Raw genomic sequence first — 14794 nt, 5'->3', positions numbered from 1 at the left:
CAAAATACCTTCCTGCCCCTGGCCAGTCTTCGCTTATCCTTAGACTCCCCGGAGGTGTCACCTCCTAACCCTGCCCCTGATTCCTCCCGTGGACCTGGATCAGCCTTGCCCCTGCAGAATTGTCAGCCTGTCTCTGCGAGAGGCAGCTGGGGGCTGGGATCGCCCTGGGGCTAGCAGTGGGCCCTGGGGAAGTGCTGAGTGTGTGTTGAGTGGCTAAGTGAGCGGGGCTGGCTACTCTGGGGAAGGAAGAACAGGTCGGGGATTCTAGTGTTCCGGGTTCCACTCATCGTGTGGCCCGTAGGGCAGATTTCCCACACTCTCAGGACCAGGAAGCTCCCCGCCCACACGAGCCTGTTCATGACAAATACTCAGGCTAGAGCCGATTACTTCTGCTCCAACCAGTTCCAAGCCCTCCAAAGGCCCTGCTGGACGCAGGAGGAAGGGAGAGGTGAGTAACCAGCTCCTTCTTGCCCACCCCACGTGCCCTCCGCCTCCCCCACCTGCCCTGGGGCAGACTGGAGACCCTCTCCCTGCTCCCTCTCCTGCCTCTTTTCCCCCCAACTCCTGCCCAGAGAAACCAGAAGGGGCCAGATGATGTCCCCACCTCCTGGCCACGTCTATGGCAAGCGGCCAGGCTGGAGCCCACAGGCCCTGGAGGGTGTGGAACCTCCTGGGGACAGTCCCATCCCCACTCCGCCCCCCATGGAGCCCAGAACCACCTGGACTCCAATCCTCCTCCCAGGGGTCCCGAATCTCAGACACCATGGCCCCCCTCTTCTGCAGGTCAGCCTTTCCGTGCGGTTCTTCCAGGAAACCCCTGCTGGTCCACCTGCCCCCGTTCTGGGCTCTCAGTGCAACTCCTGAGGTTGGCAGAGAACAGGGGACACCATCCTGCAGTACAAACACATGTCCCCCATTTGCGCTGTTCGGACGGAACCTTCCTCAAACATAGGAGGGGTGAGTTGTGGGGGCCTGCCAGCCCCTGCCCGGAGAGGCCTCAGCAGCAGGCCTCAGGCTCCCTGGCTCTGCCCCCTACCATGCGGACTTTGGTCCACCCTCCGGCCGTCCCTGGGCAACGCGGGAAGGCTCCACCTGGCCGGGCCCCTGGTACCCTGAGTTCACACAGGCTGAGGGGACTTTGACTTTGACATTTGGGCCTGTGGAGGCGGAGCGGCAGTGTCCTGGACCAGCGTCTAGTTCCTTCTCGGGGGAATTGGGCTCCCGAGGATGCCAGCAGGGGCTCTGGGTGGCCGCGAGCACCCCGGTTCCCCAGCCCCCGAAGTCCCACCGAGGGACCGCTTGAAGCTAGGTGTACCTGCGTCCCATGGGTCTCTGGTGGCCCCGGCCAAGGGGGATGGAGTGGCAGCCGTGTGAAGTGCGGAGTTGGCATCCACTGGTCTGTAGGGAGAGGTGGGGAGAGACCCCGGAGCTGTTTCCAGAAATGCTCCTGTCCCCCACCCCTCCTCTGGGTCTCTGTGCAGACCTTAGGGAGGGGGCAGGCCAGACACTGAGCCCTGCCCTTTTCCCTTCCCCTCTCCCTTCCTTCCCTCCACCCCTCTCTCCTCCTATCCTTTCCAGCCCCTGTCCCCAGTCCCTCTGCCCTGTCCACCTCCCCACTCTGCCCACCCCATGTGTGGACTAGACACCAGCCGCCTTCCAGAAGTCAGAGTCCCTGCCTCCGCCACCAACCTGGGAGAAAAGCTGCAGGGTGAGGGGGGTGCCTATCCTCCCAGGACATGTTGGGCCAGCATCCCAGGTCACCCAAGAAAGCCGGTGTCCCAGGTCACCCCAGGAAGACTGAGTCTCAGGCCCCCCAGAGAGCGTGGGTGCCCAGGCCCAGCAACGGAAGGGCCAGGCCGGAGCTCACCCCAGGAGGGCTCACCCCAGGGCAAGGCAGGTGTCAGAGCTCACTCTGGAGGGGGCGTCCCTGACCGTACCCCTTGTAGCATGGAGCCTCTGAGCAACCAGCCAGGTGCCCCTGACCCGAGGCTCTCGGCCTCTACCCGCCTCCCCCAGCCTCCCTGAACCAGGATGAGGAGGGTGCCAGAGGCAGCGGCCGGGGTTTCCTCCTACTGTCACCCACCCCCACCCCCAGCCTTGGACCCCAGGCTCTGAAGGCCACCCTGGACCTCAAGTGTACAATGGAGTGTTCATTTGGTAAAACTCTGTGGAGGCGTCCACAGAGCCGGTTGCAGGCTGGAGGACAGACAAGACCCTGCAGCGGGAGGTGCGGCAGAGCTGCCTGCCCTGGGGGGCCTGAAAGGCTGAGCCTCGGCCCCCAGCCCCCCCCAGGCCACTCCGAAGCCCCCTTGGGCTCTGGCTGGAGGACTGGACGAGGGGGGTTAAGCCTTCCTCCAGAAGCTGCTCCATAGGGGTGGGGGGCACGCTATGGGCCTAAGGAGCCCCCCCTCCAATAACCGGGACCCAAAATACATAAGCCCCACACATGCCAGAGACACCTACCTGAGCTGCAGTCAGCAACCATCTGGGCCTCTACGACGGGGCTTCCCTCTTAAAATGGGGTGCTGGTGCCTCCCTGTGTAAGGCACAGGGGGAGCGGAGCCTGGCCCACACTAGGGGGCACGGTCTCTGTGTCACGTTCCCCAGGAGCTGTGTGCCCACAGATCCAGAGCTGTCGCTGGCGGAGGGGGAGGGCCGCCTGCCACGTTCTCCGAGGGCGAGAGTGGCCTAAGGTCACATAGCAGGTGGCTGGAAGCCCAGCTGGGGGTCCTGCAGCTCTGGCCTCTCCCACAGGCCCTCTCTTCGACGACAGGCCAGGCCAGGCACGGCCCGCTTCCCGCCCCGTGACTCAGCACCCTCGCCCAGCACAACACGACTTTTGCCCCCTGCCCGCTGTGCCGGCCTCCTGCTCGGATCTGTCCAGGCTCTCCCGCCACACCTGTCTGGGATGCGGGGAGCCGGAGCCCCTGGGGGCCAGGGTCAGCACTCCGGCAAGATGGGCACGCTGGGCCATCCCCGGCTCATCCTACTCACCTACCTGCTGGTTGCCCTGGAGCTCACCTGCCTCTTCATGCGGTTCTCCATCATGCCGGTGGGTACCCTCCCCCGGGCAGCAAGCCACCCGCATGCCCCACTGTCCCTCTCTTCTTCCATCGTGCAATGGCAGGGGCCGGGGGTGGGGGCCCAGGGCTGCCCAGGCCCCTCGTCGGGGAACCCAGGGACTGCCTTCTGGGCCCTCCATCAGCACTTCTGCGCTCTGGTGCACGGCGGCCCCGGGGAGGGGCCATAGGGAGCCACCCCCGCTGCCACGCAGCCCTTCTGGTGGCAGTGCCCCTCCCCCTGGCTGGCCTGGCTCCGTCCCTTCCACCCCACCAGGACTGTTGCCCTATTGATCCACCGCCCCAACACCTGCTCAGCTCCTGTCCTTCCTGCGCTCAGGCCTCTGCTTGGGCCTCTTCCACAGGGAGGCCTCCCTCCCAACACCTGCCCAGACCCTAGAACCTCTTACCCTCCATCCAGGTCCCGCTGGGTCAGTCCTCCTGCAGGTTGCCCACGCCCCACACCCTGTTCCATGCTATTAAATTATTTCTGTCTCCCCGTGAGGTCAGAGCTGGCCCCATCTCCTCCCCGCTGCCTCCCCCAGGCTGGAACTTTGCCCGGTGATAGGCCGTTGGCTAAGCGGCCATGGTCAGCTCTCCGTGCCCGCTCACCTGCTGTCCGCAGAGCCCACCTTTGCCCTCCTGCCGGTTCCTTCAGCAGACCCCCGTGGAGCTGGCCTGGCTATGGAGGTCCCAGAGGGCCTTTCCCGTCTGGCCTGGGTGGAGCCATGGCACAGCAGCCGGCCACTTTTTAAAGTTCCCCAGGGGATTGTCATGAGCAGTCCATGCCCGGGGATCCGGGTGCGAGGGGGCGCTGACTCCCTTCCTTAGCAGCCAGGGGGCTGGGCAGACGCCTCGCCGTCCCATCGTGAAATGGGTCACAACGTCCCTCCCTGGGAGGGTTGGTGCAGGGAGTGATGAGTGAACGGCTGAAGGCAGAGCACGTGTGGAACATACTGTTCTGCAAATGCTCACCAAGCACCTATTATGTGCATCCTGTTCTCAGAACCTGGAATACAGCAGGCTCGGAACACACAATCCTTAGACCGTGCCATGTGTGAGAGAAGGCGTGCTGCAGGGGCTGGGAGTGCCCACCGACGGGGGCAGGAAAGCCTCCCCGACAAGGCAAGCTTAAAGGAAAAAGAGCAAGCCTGGCTGGTGCAAAGGCCCTGGGGCAGTAGTGAGAACAGTGCAGCTAGAGAGGAGTGAGCAGAGAGGAGAAGGAGGTAAGGCCCCAGAAAGGCTGCGAGGACTCCAGGAGGGTGCTGGCCGTGGGGAAGGTAGGAAGCCGCTGGCTTTGAGGTCTGTGGTGAAGGTTGAGCCCAAGAGTTGCCGATGGATTGGATGTGACTGTGCAAGAGGAGTGGTCAGGGATGACTCTGAGGATTTGCACCTGAACCCTTGCAAGGGCGGAGGCATCAGCCATGAAGCAGAGGTCTTTGGGGTGGGAGGGGAGGACGAGGCAGGTTTGAGTGCGAGGAGAAGGTGGGGTACAGTGGGCGGGGAGAGCGTGGACTCATTAGGGGAACGTGCGATGATCGTCCAGTCAAGTGCGCCAGCAGGAGAGACCAGACAGCAGGGCTTCAGGCTTCTCCAGTGGGGCTCAGCGCCCCCAGCCCCCTGCCCCGCCCCATGCCAGGAGGAGGGGAGATTGCCCAGTGCCCTGGGATTGCAGCTGCCCTGGGGAAGGGGGTGTGCAGGTGAGAAAGAAGGCAGGCGGGAGGGATGCCCTTGACTGAGCTTAGGGAGAGTACAGGGTGTGGGGTCGGGCATGAGGCGTAGTTGTTTCCTGGGGTTGCCATGACAAAGCACCAAACTCGGGTGGCTTAGAGCCACAGAAGTTTGCTTCTCACAGACTGGAGGCCACAAGTCCAAATCCCGGGGTCTCAGGCCTCCCCCTGAAGCCCGCAGGGGACGGTCCTTCCTGCCTCTTCCAGCTTCTGCTCGTCCCAGGCACTCCCCACATATTCCAGGGTCCGCCCCAACTATCCTCTGACACGGCTGTCCTGCTGCGTGAGGCCGTGTCCAAAATTCCCCTCAGTATAAAGACACCAAACCCACCCTGATGACCTTCCTTGAACTCGGTTCCCTCTGTAAAGACTCTATCTCCAAATAAGGTCACATTCCGAATATTGAGCATTAGGATTTTGTGGGCGGGACCCAATTCAACCCATTACAGGGGGGAATCCCTGGAGGGAGGGGCCAGGAACTCAGAGGCCAGGGTGGGGAATATTGAAGTCAGAGGATTAGAGCGGGCTAATCTGGGGTCCCCAGGACTCCTCCCGTTCTCTGGACAGACACTCGTCACGGCCTTTACCTTCCCCAGGGTGGCACCTGCAGAGGCTAGGAGCCCCCAAGAGCAGGCATGGGTCCTGCTGGGAAATGGGCCACCTTCTGGACATCATCAGGGCATTTGGGGACCATCTCTTGCTGGCCTGGAAGATGCTACAGTCCACCAGGCAGCTTCGAATGGGCGAGGTGTGCCCTGCAGAGGGGAAGGAGGGCCGGCAGCCGCCGTCCCTGACCACTGGGCCCGGTGAAGCTGGTCCCAGAGGCCCCAGTGGGCTCCTTGCTATAAGTAGCCGAGCTCCAGGCCTGAGGGCCCCTCCCGGGCACACCGCAGCGTGGTCAGAGGGCTTCCCTTCCCCCCAGTTCAGGGCTACGTCTCCCACTCCCGACCCACTGCACACCCCGGACTCCCTGACCCTTCCTGTGGGCCCCTCCTGTGTTTGCAGTACCTGACCCGGCGGCTGGGCCTGGATTCTGTGGCCTTCGGCTACCTGCAGACAGCCTTTGGCGTGCTTCAGCTGCTGGGCGGGCCAGTGTTTGGCAGGTACCAGGGGGCAGGGATGTTCGGTGGGGGAGGCACTGGGCTCAGGCGGGGGCGCTGGGACAGGGCAGCAGACATCCTCCTGCAAACCCTGAGGAGGCCAGATCAACGTGGCAGGATCTTTAGGGTAACTGCACAGGAAAGGGGCTCCAGAGATGGGAAAGTCAGACAGCAGGGGTTCTGGGGGGGTTTCCTGGGGCTGCTTGGGGGTGGGTGGAGAAAGGGCTGGAGCCTGGGAGACACTTTTTTTTTAAGATTTTATTTATTTATTTGTTTAAAGAGAGAGCACAGGCAAGCGGGGGGAGGGGCAGAGGGAGAGGCAGGCTCCCCGCTGAGCAGGGAGCCTGACCCAGGGCTAGATCCCGGGGATCCTGAGATCATGGCCTGAGCCGTTTAAGGGACTGAGCCCCCCAGGTGCCCCTGGGAGACACTTATTGTACTACTCATAGACCCGTGCTCCATTGGGACCCCACAAGGTATTCTCGAAGGGAGTGCGGATGCCCGGCTCGGTCAGACCCCCCGCAGGTCGCTGCAAGCTGCCGCAGTGGAAGCACTGGGAAGCTGAGACCCCCAGAGGGGCCCTTGCCCCGACCATCCCGCACCCAGGCCTCCCTCGTCGGCCATGAGGGGATCCCTGTGGCCTAGCAACCCGGCGGCCCCACGGGGTGGGTGTCAGGGGCAGAGGAGAGAGGACCCGGCCTGGTATCCGTGGGGCTCACAGTTTGAGGCCCCCCAGGTTTGCCGACCAGCGCGGGGCGCGGGCCGCGTTCACGCTCAGCTTCCTGGCGTCCTCCGCCTTCTACCTGATCCTGGTGGCCGCCTGCAGCCCGGCCCTGCCCGGCGTGGCCTTGCTCTATGTCTCGCCCTTGCCTGCAGCACTCATGCACGGGCTGCCAGGTAGGGCCAGGTAGGGCCAGGTAGGGCCCCTGCAGGAGGACAAGGTTGGGGGGGCACGTTGGGGGAGCCTGGGCCCAGGGCACGACCTGAGGGAGGTGGGGGTGGCCAGAGCCAGAGGGTGGGACGGAGGTCACCCTCTGAGTGCCAGTTTGGGCCCGAGAGCAGGACTGGGGTGGGGGGGGTGACACGGGACCGTGGCCTGGGGAGCAAGTGGGGGAGGGGCGGGTGGGGGCGTGGCCTGGGCCGCAAGGTGCTCCGCAAGGGGGTCGTCCGGCTCAGCCCCCGCTCCGCCCCCAGCCGCTCAGATGGTCATCACCGACCTGTCTGCGCCCGAGGAGCGGCCGGCGGCCCTGGGCCGGCTGGGCCTGTGCTTCGGGGTCGGCATGATCTTCGGCTCGCTGCTCGGCGGGACCCTGAGCGCCGCGTGCGGGTGAGTGGCCGAGGCGGGAACCCGGCCCCGGGGGCGGGGGGGGTGGCGGGGGCCGGGAGGCAGGGTGGGGGTGCTGGTCAGGAAGGCCGAAGTTGGGCCTCGGTTTCTCCATCTGCACGTTGAGCAGCTTGGGTCGGGTGAAGGAAGATCCGTCCGGCCCCGCGCTGTGGGCGGGGCTAGTGGTGGGCGGGGCTGGCCGTGGGCGGGGCCGGGCAGGAGCACGACTGCAGGCCCCCCCCACCCCGCGGCAGCCACCTGGCACCTTCCCGACGCGCCGCAGCCCCAGAGGGTGCGCTCCAGGACAAGGGCGGGCGCAGGGCCGCCCCCCGCCCCTTGGCCCCAGGAGGTCCCAGCTAGGGGCACGCGCGGCCGTCAGGGGTCCCATGGATATCAGGCTGGACCTAGAGAAACCCGAGGCAGGCCCTGGAGGCGGGGTGCCGGCATGACCCATGGGCACCATGTGGCCCTGGGCTGGGGACCCTGGGGGCAGCCGGACCCAGCTTCTGGAGGTTTGGTAACCACAGAACCGTCTGTACCAGCGGCCCCAGCGTGCGGCCTGGGAGAAGAGCATAACCTTGGACCCAGAGACGCCTAGCCCTGGAGAGGCCCCGCCGGGCTAGGGAGGGGCACCTCGTTTCCGCTGCTGGGCGACCAGCGCCCCACCCTGTTCCTCCTCTCCTCTCCCAGGGCCCCAACACCCACTCAAAATCGGCTTCTTTCATAGGAGCGGACCTTGCCCCTTGCCTTCATTCAGACCCAAGTCTTTGCTGTCGGTCTGGAAGGTGGGTGCCCAGCTGTGGGTGGAGGCCGTGTGCCAGCTGGTGACCCAACGTCCCTGTGCAGGCCTGGGAGCTGCCCTGGGACTCCACTCAGGGGAGGAGTCAGTCTGGCGTCTGACTCACGCGCGTGCACACACTCGTACATGCACGTGCACGCGGGCACCTCGGTTGACCCTGCCAGGCCTCCCGATCTTGAATGACCCTATGCGACAGACCCCAGCAGCAGTAGAAGCGACCGGGTGATGGCTGATCCCCAGGGATTGGGGAACAGGAGGGGAGGGTGGCCTTGTTACACCAGCTCCCAGTGTGGAGGGAGGTCCTTGTCCCCAGCCCCCCACCCGCAGTATTTTCATCAGAGCCTGGCTTGTGGATGTCTGTGTCTACGGAACTCCTCAGGCAGGAGGCTGGAGTGGGAAAGGCGGGGCTCTATTCATCTGTTTCCTCACTGGTGTTTATTGAACAGCTACTAAGTGCCCTCGATTCCAGGCTCTGGGATACGGTGGCCAATACGACAGGCCAAGTCCTCGGATAAAGTGCAAACGATATGTATTTCTATTATGTCGGGATGAGCCACATGGGGTAAAAAGTAATACAGTGGGATCGAGGGCAGATGGACAGGTGGCCACCAGGGCCTCACCCGAAGGAGGTGAGTGGGGAGGCAGGAGGACGACTGGGAAAGCAAAGACCCAGCAAATGCAAAGGCCCTGAGGTTGGGGGAGCAAGGAGGCCGGTGTGGCTGGAGTGGGGAAGCGGGGGGGGATGGAGGGGAGGTGCGCAGGGGGGCCAGGCCATGGAGCCCTGGGCAGGTGTAAGCAGGAACGGGGTGTGACCTGGTTAATGTGTGGAGAACGTGGGAGCGAGGGCCGCTGTGAGGAGACCAGTGAGGTGGCTCTTGTACCAGTCCAGGCAGGAGAGGGGCGCAGCTGGACCGGGGGTGGCAGTGGGGGGAGAAGGCAGAGGGCAGGGTCGGCCTTGGTTTTGCCGACGGGCGGGATGCGGGTGCGAGCCCAGGGCCGTGCCCGGACTCTGGAGCTGGCCCTGGGTGAACCATGAACCTTGCTGAGATCTGAGCAATCCTTGGGGCCACTGGGACTTGGGTCTCCATTGGGCTGACCCTGGTGCCCAGCAAGCGGTCAAGGCAGCTGTGGATGGAGAGGGGGTGTGTCCTCACCTGGGTGGTTTTTAAGCCCTAGGACCCGGTTCAGGTCGAGCCCCAAGCCCTGAGCCCCAACCTGGCACTTCATATTAGAAGCAGGGGTCAAGGAGGAGGCACAGTGAGGACATGAAGGGAAGGAGATCCAGGAGAACATTCCAGAAGCCATGGGGCACGTGGGTCACGGCAGGGAGGGCCCCGCCGCACTGACGGGGTGGCAGTGACTGCGGGTTCTGCCTGCACGTGAGCCGCTGGGGTGGTGGGAGCAAGAGAAAGAGGGCCTCAGTCTCCCCAGGAAGGACAGAAAGAGGGTTGGGAGCGTGTAAGTGGGGGCCAGGGTGCGAAGAGGGGACAGGAGAGGGAGAGGCGGGGCAGGTAGGAGCCCCCCCCCATGCTGCCCCACCCACCTGGACTCTCAACAGCCCAGCCACCCGCTACCGTGGGCTGTGGGGCACCTACGGTCACCTGGACAGGTGCTCTCACCTGTGAACTGGGCCCACCTGCACGGCTCCGAGGTGCGTGGGCTGTCCAGAACCTTCCTCTGCCAGCCCCATCCATGTCCCCTCTTGCCATCACTTTCCCTTCCCTCCATCCCAGCTGCTGGCCCAGAAGACACCACTCACTGCCCTCTTCCCCGAGCAGCCCCTAAGATTGCCTGCACCCCTGCCCTTACCTTCCAGAACAATCCATTCTCTTCCCTGCCTTCTTTCATCCCAAGATATAAGGTGCCTGATAGCCTGTATATTTCCTTTGATGGGTGGGAAAACTGAGATCCCCAGGAGAGTGAGTCTCCCCCATGGAGCTCCAGGTTCCCCGTCCAAGGCCCAGGGGAAGTGGGCTCCAGGACCCCAGTGCCCCAAGGCAAGGGCCAATGCCCTGTCTCCCGGTCCTCCTGGGGCAAGGGCCACCTCGCGCCTTCCTTCCCTTTCCTCGATGGAAACCAAGGCACATTGTGAGGGCTCCATGGCCGCCACCTTCCTGCCCAACCCACCTCCTGTGACCCCTCCCCCGAAAGGCCTCAGCCATGCCTCCCACCTCGGGGGAGCAGGGGGCGGAGAGAGGAAGTGGCCTTGGCAGCCTCAGGGTGTGGGAAGGGCACTGGTTTAACTGGTTTGGGCTCAGCGGGGAGCTCCAGCTGGGAGGCCTGGCTCCCCACTCAGGGCCTGGGGGGGCGGTGCTCTGTGACTCATGGCCCTGAGTCAGGTCCCAGGGGAGCGGGTCCAGGGATTCCTGGAAAGGGGGGAGCCCCAGGCCTGACTGTTGGACTTAGTGCGGGCAGGCCCCCCACTCGCTGAGTGCGGATGGGCTGTCGTACTCACAGTCTCGGGTACAGCGGGGGCTCGGTCCCCTGCAAGGGCTCGGGATTTGGGCAGATGCCCACGAGGATAGCAGTTCACGGAGGCTGGGGAGGGTTTGCACCGGGCAGGGCAGCCTGCAGCTACAGACCCTGGAGGTCAGGCTACCTGATGCGTTCGTGTCACCGGCAGCCCTCCTGGGCACTGGCTGGCGGTGAGTGGCTCTGCTCTGGCGGCGTGAGCTTTGCCCAGTGGGCCCTCGGTGACTCAGAGGGAATTTATGACACCCTTTATCTCCCTGAGGACTTGGGATTTTATCTCAGCCTCCGGTCTGGCCGGGGAAGGGGAAGGTCTTATCCTGCTGGCAGAGGGTTTCCACCCCAGTGACACGGTGACACCCCTGCTTCCTCTGGAAGTTAATGAGTAAACACTCGGGCTGCCCTGAATGACGGAGACAGGAGGGACTCGTGGGTCAGCCAGGCGGCCTGCTCCACTTGGTGCTCACGATGGCTCACCGAGGCTCTCCCCACCACGGGACCTGGCAGAAGGACCCTGGGTGTCCCGGGCACAGGGAAGTGCACAAACAGGGCCCAGCTGGCTGAGAGTAAGCTCAGCTTAGACCTGAGAGGTGAGGGAGAAGTCAGCTGTTGAAGGTGGGCTGCGATGGACAGTGTTCCAGGCAGAGAGAAAGCCTGTGCAAAGGCCCTGGGGCAGGAAGGAACTCGGGGCATGCTTGGAGGCCTGTGTGGTTGGAAATGGAGGGATCAGGCGCTCGGGACATGGAGGGCTGGAAAGGGTCAGGCTAGACGAGGCTTCTCGGCCTTTTTTCTGGCACCTGGAAGGCAGAGGGAGGCTGAGTCTGGAGCGGCCCCACAGGACTTCTGTTTTCAGATATTGTTGATACGGCAACACTGGGTGACTTCTGCACCCCAAGCCCCAGGCTGACATCCAGTGAGTCTGGTGACTTTTGCAGCCAGGTGTCACGTGAAGCTGGGTCCCAGCTGACCGCAGCCTGTCCTCCAGGTTGGATGGGAGAGGGGTGTGCCACCCAGGAGGCCCTGAGCCCCCCAGAGCCAGGGGAGCCTCAGAGCAGGGCGAGGGCAGCCCTGGCTGGTTTCATGAGTACTGTCACCTTGTGGTCGGACTGGGTTGGTAGAGGGCACAAAAGCACAAGGTGGGCAGGCACGGTGGGCAGACGGCCCAGCCCACCTCCCTCCTGACAATGTCTCACTGGCAAACGGCGGGCCCTCGAGCTGAGGAGGCAAGGCCCGGACCCATCAACCAGCGCTGGTGACCAGCCGCGACCAGCCCCCTGGGAACCCGTGCAGCCGTTGGGGGTGGGGACAAGGTGTCCGGGAGGCTGGCCCCCAGGGAGTCTGGCCCTCATTTGCTTCTAAGGAGAGGAGGTCACCCAGCAAGGTCGCTGCAGAGAAGGGCAAAAGGACAAAGAGACTCGGGTGCCCGGAGTCTTGCCCAGAGCCCCTTCGTGGCCTCCATCCCTCCGGCCTCCTGTCCATCCATTCAACCGAAAACAAAAGGGGTGGGTGGACAAAGACACGCTGAACGTTGCCTGCCTGCCTGCCGTCGTGGTCGACACTCAATTTGTAACTCGGCTCCAACGAGCCAACAGCAATGGGGCGCGGCCATCCCACGGGTCCCGCACAAAGGAGGCGGGAGGCCCCGGGTGGTGGGGGAGCTGACTCTGCCCCGTGCTCAGGGGCTCGCTGACCCGAAGGTCCCTGGGGAGGGGCGCCAAGCTGTGTCCTGGAGGACGGAGCAGCGCCCGGTGGGGGCACCGAGGCAGAGAGCACCCAGGCCGAGGAGACGGCCCTCCGTGCAGGGGTGGGGGGTGGAGGGGCCGAGCTGGCCCGCCGTTCCCTTGCCTTCTGCTCGCCCCTCTGGCATTTGTCCTGGGGAAGTTGGAGGGGGTGTGAGGGTGGAAGGACACCCCCCATGTCCCCTGGGAAGCTACGGTCCCCCACCCCCCACCGGGTCCCCCAGGGTCCCCATGCTCCCTTCGGTTTACCAGCCTTCACGCAAGGGGTGGGTGAGATGCCACAAGAAGGGGCCTGGCTCCTTGCCACCACCCGGCCCTCGCTTGTCACCAGCCTCCCGGAATAGCCATCTAAGTGGCCGCCTCTGCTCCCGCGAATTTCCGGGGCATCTGGCGAAGAAAGCAGGTTCTGTCCCTGCCCTCCAGGCCCCAAGCAGTGACGCGCGAGTCCTGAAGAAAGGGCCCCTCTCTCTGGCTGGGTGTCCCTGCCCGCGTCACAGATCAGTCCCTGCCAGCCCGAGGAGGGGGCTCCAGCCTGGGCCGGCCTCGGTCCTCCGCAGGGGACTGAGCGCAGGCCTCTGAGCCTCTGACCTGTGGGTCCGTGGAAATGCCCGTTTATTTGGAAGCCTGGTGGCCAGGAGCCCGAATATCCACCATCGCGGGCAGTGGGGGTCGGCGGGGGCGGCCAGAGATGGGCCAGTGGGGGAGGGGAGGGGAGGGCCAGCAACTATCAGCTCTACAGCGACCACCTGTGTGAGCCTGGGCAGGGCCTGGCCAGAGATATGGGGGGCTGACCCCACTGGCCCCCCGACCCCATGTGGAACAAGGCCTCTCCCACCTGTGTCTCCCGTAGGAGCTCTGTGTGTACACATACGTGAGCTGTGCGGGGGAGGGGCAGGGAAGTGTGTTCTTGGCACCCCGCGGAGGGCCAAGGGCACCTTGCGTCTATGCCCTGAGGCCCCGAACAGGGCAGATCTGGGGGCTCTGGTGAGGTTGGGGTCAGGACATGGTGCCTGCAAACAGCTCACATGTGTGTCCCATGGTCTGATGTTCCCTGGGGTCTTGGCGCAGGGTGCCCCCCAGGCCCACTTGTCCTCAAGGCCAGGTACTGGCCATCGGACGGAGCAGACCCCTCTCAGAGGACGCAGTGCCAGGGGCTCTCGGAGAAAGGCTCTTGCAGGATGTATAGGAGTTTCCTCTGCGGCTGAGGGGAAGGGCTTTGCGGCCCTGTGCCAGCCTGGAAAGTCAGAGCGGGGCCTGGCTCAGTACGAAGTTTCCATTCCTTCTTGTGTCCCCCCTCCACCCCCAGGAGGGTGCCAGGTTGGCCTCCAGAAGAAATGGTAATGGTCGGAAGGGCCCATGTTGTCAGGTGACATGGCCTGCCTGGCCGCCTGGCCCTTCCAGGGGGTCAGGGGCTGAGTTTCCGTGCAGTGACTCATGGCGGGGACGGATGTTCTCAGATGCCAAAGCTGAGGGGCCCGCCTGAGTCTGGGTCCCTGGTGGTGTCCTGAGCGTGGCATCCGAAGCCCCTCCCAAGCCCAGCATGCCCACACTGCAGGAAGAGGGGGCGTGGTGTCTGGGGGCTCCTGAGGCCTACCGAGCAGGAAGGGACAGAGGCCTCACAAGGCTGAGTGGGGGTCCCGTGGTGGAGCCAGGAGGCAAACCCAGGCCCCCTGCACCCCTGCCCTTGGCCTCCTGGTGCCCCGGCCCCAGGCCGCCTGGCATGTAGTTCCCCATCAGCCCAAAGGGCCAGATACGTGGCACCCAAAGGCACCGCCGAGCCGTCCCTCCCCCCCCAGGAGGTCCCTCCAGTCCCAACAGAGAGACGAGGACTGATCTGGGGACAGGACCCTGCTTCTGGGAACCTCAATTTGCACCTCTGTCAAATGGGCAGGACCCGTGGCTGGCCCACTTCTGCCAGGGCTGTGCAGGGGGCTCCTCCATGTGGGAAGACCCAGCCTGGAGCTGAGTCCTGAGTCCCCAGATGTGGGCCGCCCCTGCCCTGGCTGGGAGCAGCGGGTGCACACACACACACACACGCACGCACATGCACCAGGCCCGTCCTCTGGGGGCCTTCCCACCCCTCGGCAGTCTGGGAGCCGACCATCCCTGGGAGACTCCACCCCAGCCCTCCAGGGCTCAGCTTGCGGCTCCCACCACTGCCCCTCCTCGGAGACCCGGGACCCACGTGCCGTGAATGCCAGAGCCTGCAGCTGCAGCGTGAGCGTCGGGCATGGTGACAGCTTCATCCGCTCCTTCATCCCATCACCTAATGACCCCCAGGTCACAGGCCGTGGGGATGTGGCTGGTGGGGTTTGAGCTGTTCTCAGCAGTCGAGACCTAAGCGTGGCTAAAGGGGCCCGTGGGGGAGATCCCACACCTAGGGACCCAAGTCCTGTGTGACCATTACTCTCACCTCCAGGCTTCGATGTCCAGCCGCCGTGGCTCTTGTGGCCAACCTCGTGGCAGCCGTCCTCAGCTTCACCTGCATCCCCATCAGCACTAAAGGAGTTAGCACCCATGCCCAGGCTGCCCCTCCAGGTGAGCCCCACCAGGTGAGCCCCTCCAGGTAAGCCC

The 14794-nt window shown here is 64.5% G+C and overlaps 2 protein-coding genes across 3 annotated transcripts in view; one reads left to right on the top strand and one right to left on the bottom strand.

Annotated features, from left to right (window-relative positions):
• The window catches only part of CDKN1C (cyclin dependent kinase inhibitor 1C), a 17409-nt gene extending 14681 nt beyond the window's left edge, over window positions 1-2728 (bottom strand). Inside the window, exons 1-2 of the mRNA XM_035013526.1 lie at window positions 2464-2728; window positions 1316-1398 (exon numbers count right to left, since the gene is read on the bottom strand). Of these exons, the coding sequence (XP_034869417.1) occupies window positions 1316-1398; window positions 2464-2485 (105 nt within the window). The 5' untranslated portion in view covers window positions 2486-2728. The remainder of the gene's footprint in view (window positions 1-1315; window positions 1399-2463) is intronic.
• The window catches only part of SLC22A18 (solute carrier family 22 member 18), a 20848-nt gene continuing 6849 nt past the window's right edge, over window positions 796-14794 (top strand). Inside the window, exons 1-6 of one of the 2 annotated variants that reach the window (XM_035013524.1) lie at window positions 796-957; window positions 2755-3052; window positions 5795-5892; window positions 6626-6786; window positions 7084-7216; window positions 14640-14758. In XM_035013524.1, coding sequence (XP_034869415.1) covers window positions 2909-3052; window positions 5795-5892; window positions 6626-6786; window positions 7084-7216; window positions 14640-14758 — 655 coding nt within the window. In that variant the 5' untranslated portion in view covers window positions 796-957; window positions 2755-2908. Of the gene's footprint in view, window positions 958-2754; window positions 3053-5794; window positions 5893-6625; window positions 6787-7083; window positions 7217-14639; window positions 14759-14794 lie in introns of those variants that run through there. The other variant, XM_035013525.1, reaches the window with a different exon arrangement.

The sequence above is a fragment of the Mirounga leonina genome, unplaced genomic scaffold (assembly GCF_011800145.1).
Source record: "Mirounga leonina isolate KUSES-001 unplaced genomic scaffold, KU_Mleo_1.0 Mir_166, whole genome shotgun sequence".
Taxonomy (NCBI): domain Eukaryota; kingdom Metazoa; phylum Chordata; class Mammalia; order Carnivora; family Phocidae; genus Mirounga; species Mirounga leonina.
Note: the sequence above shows the minus strand (reverse complement) of the source record. Positions and strands in the feature narration are given on the sequence as shown.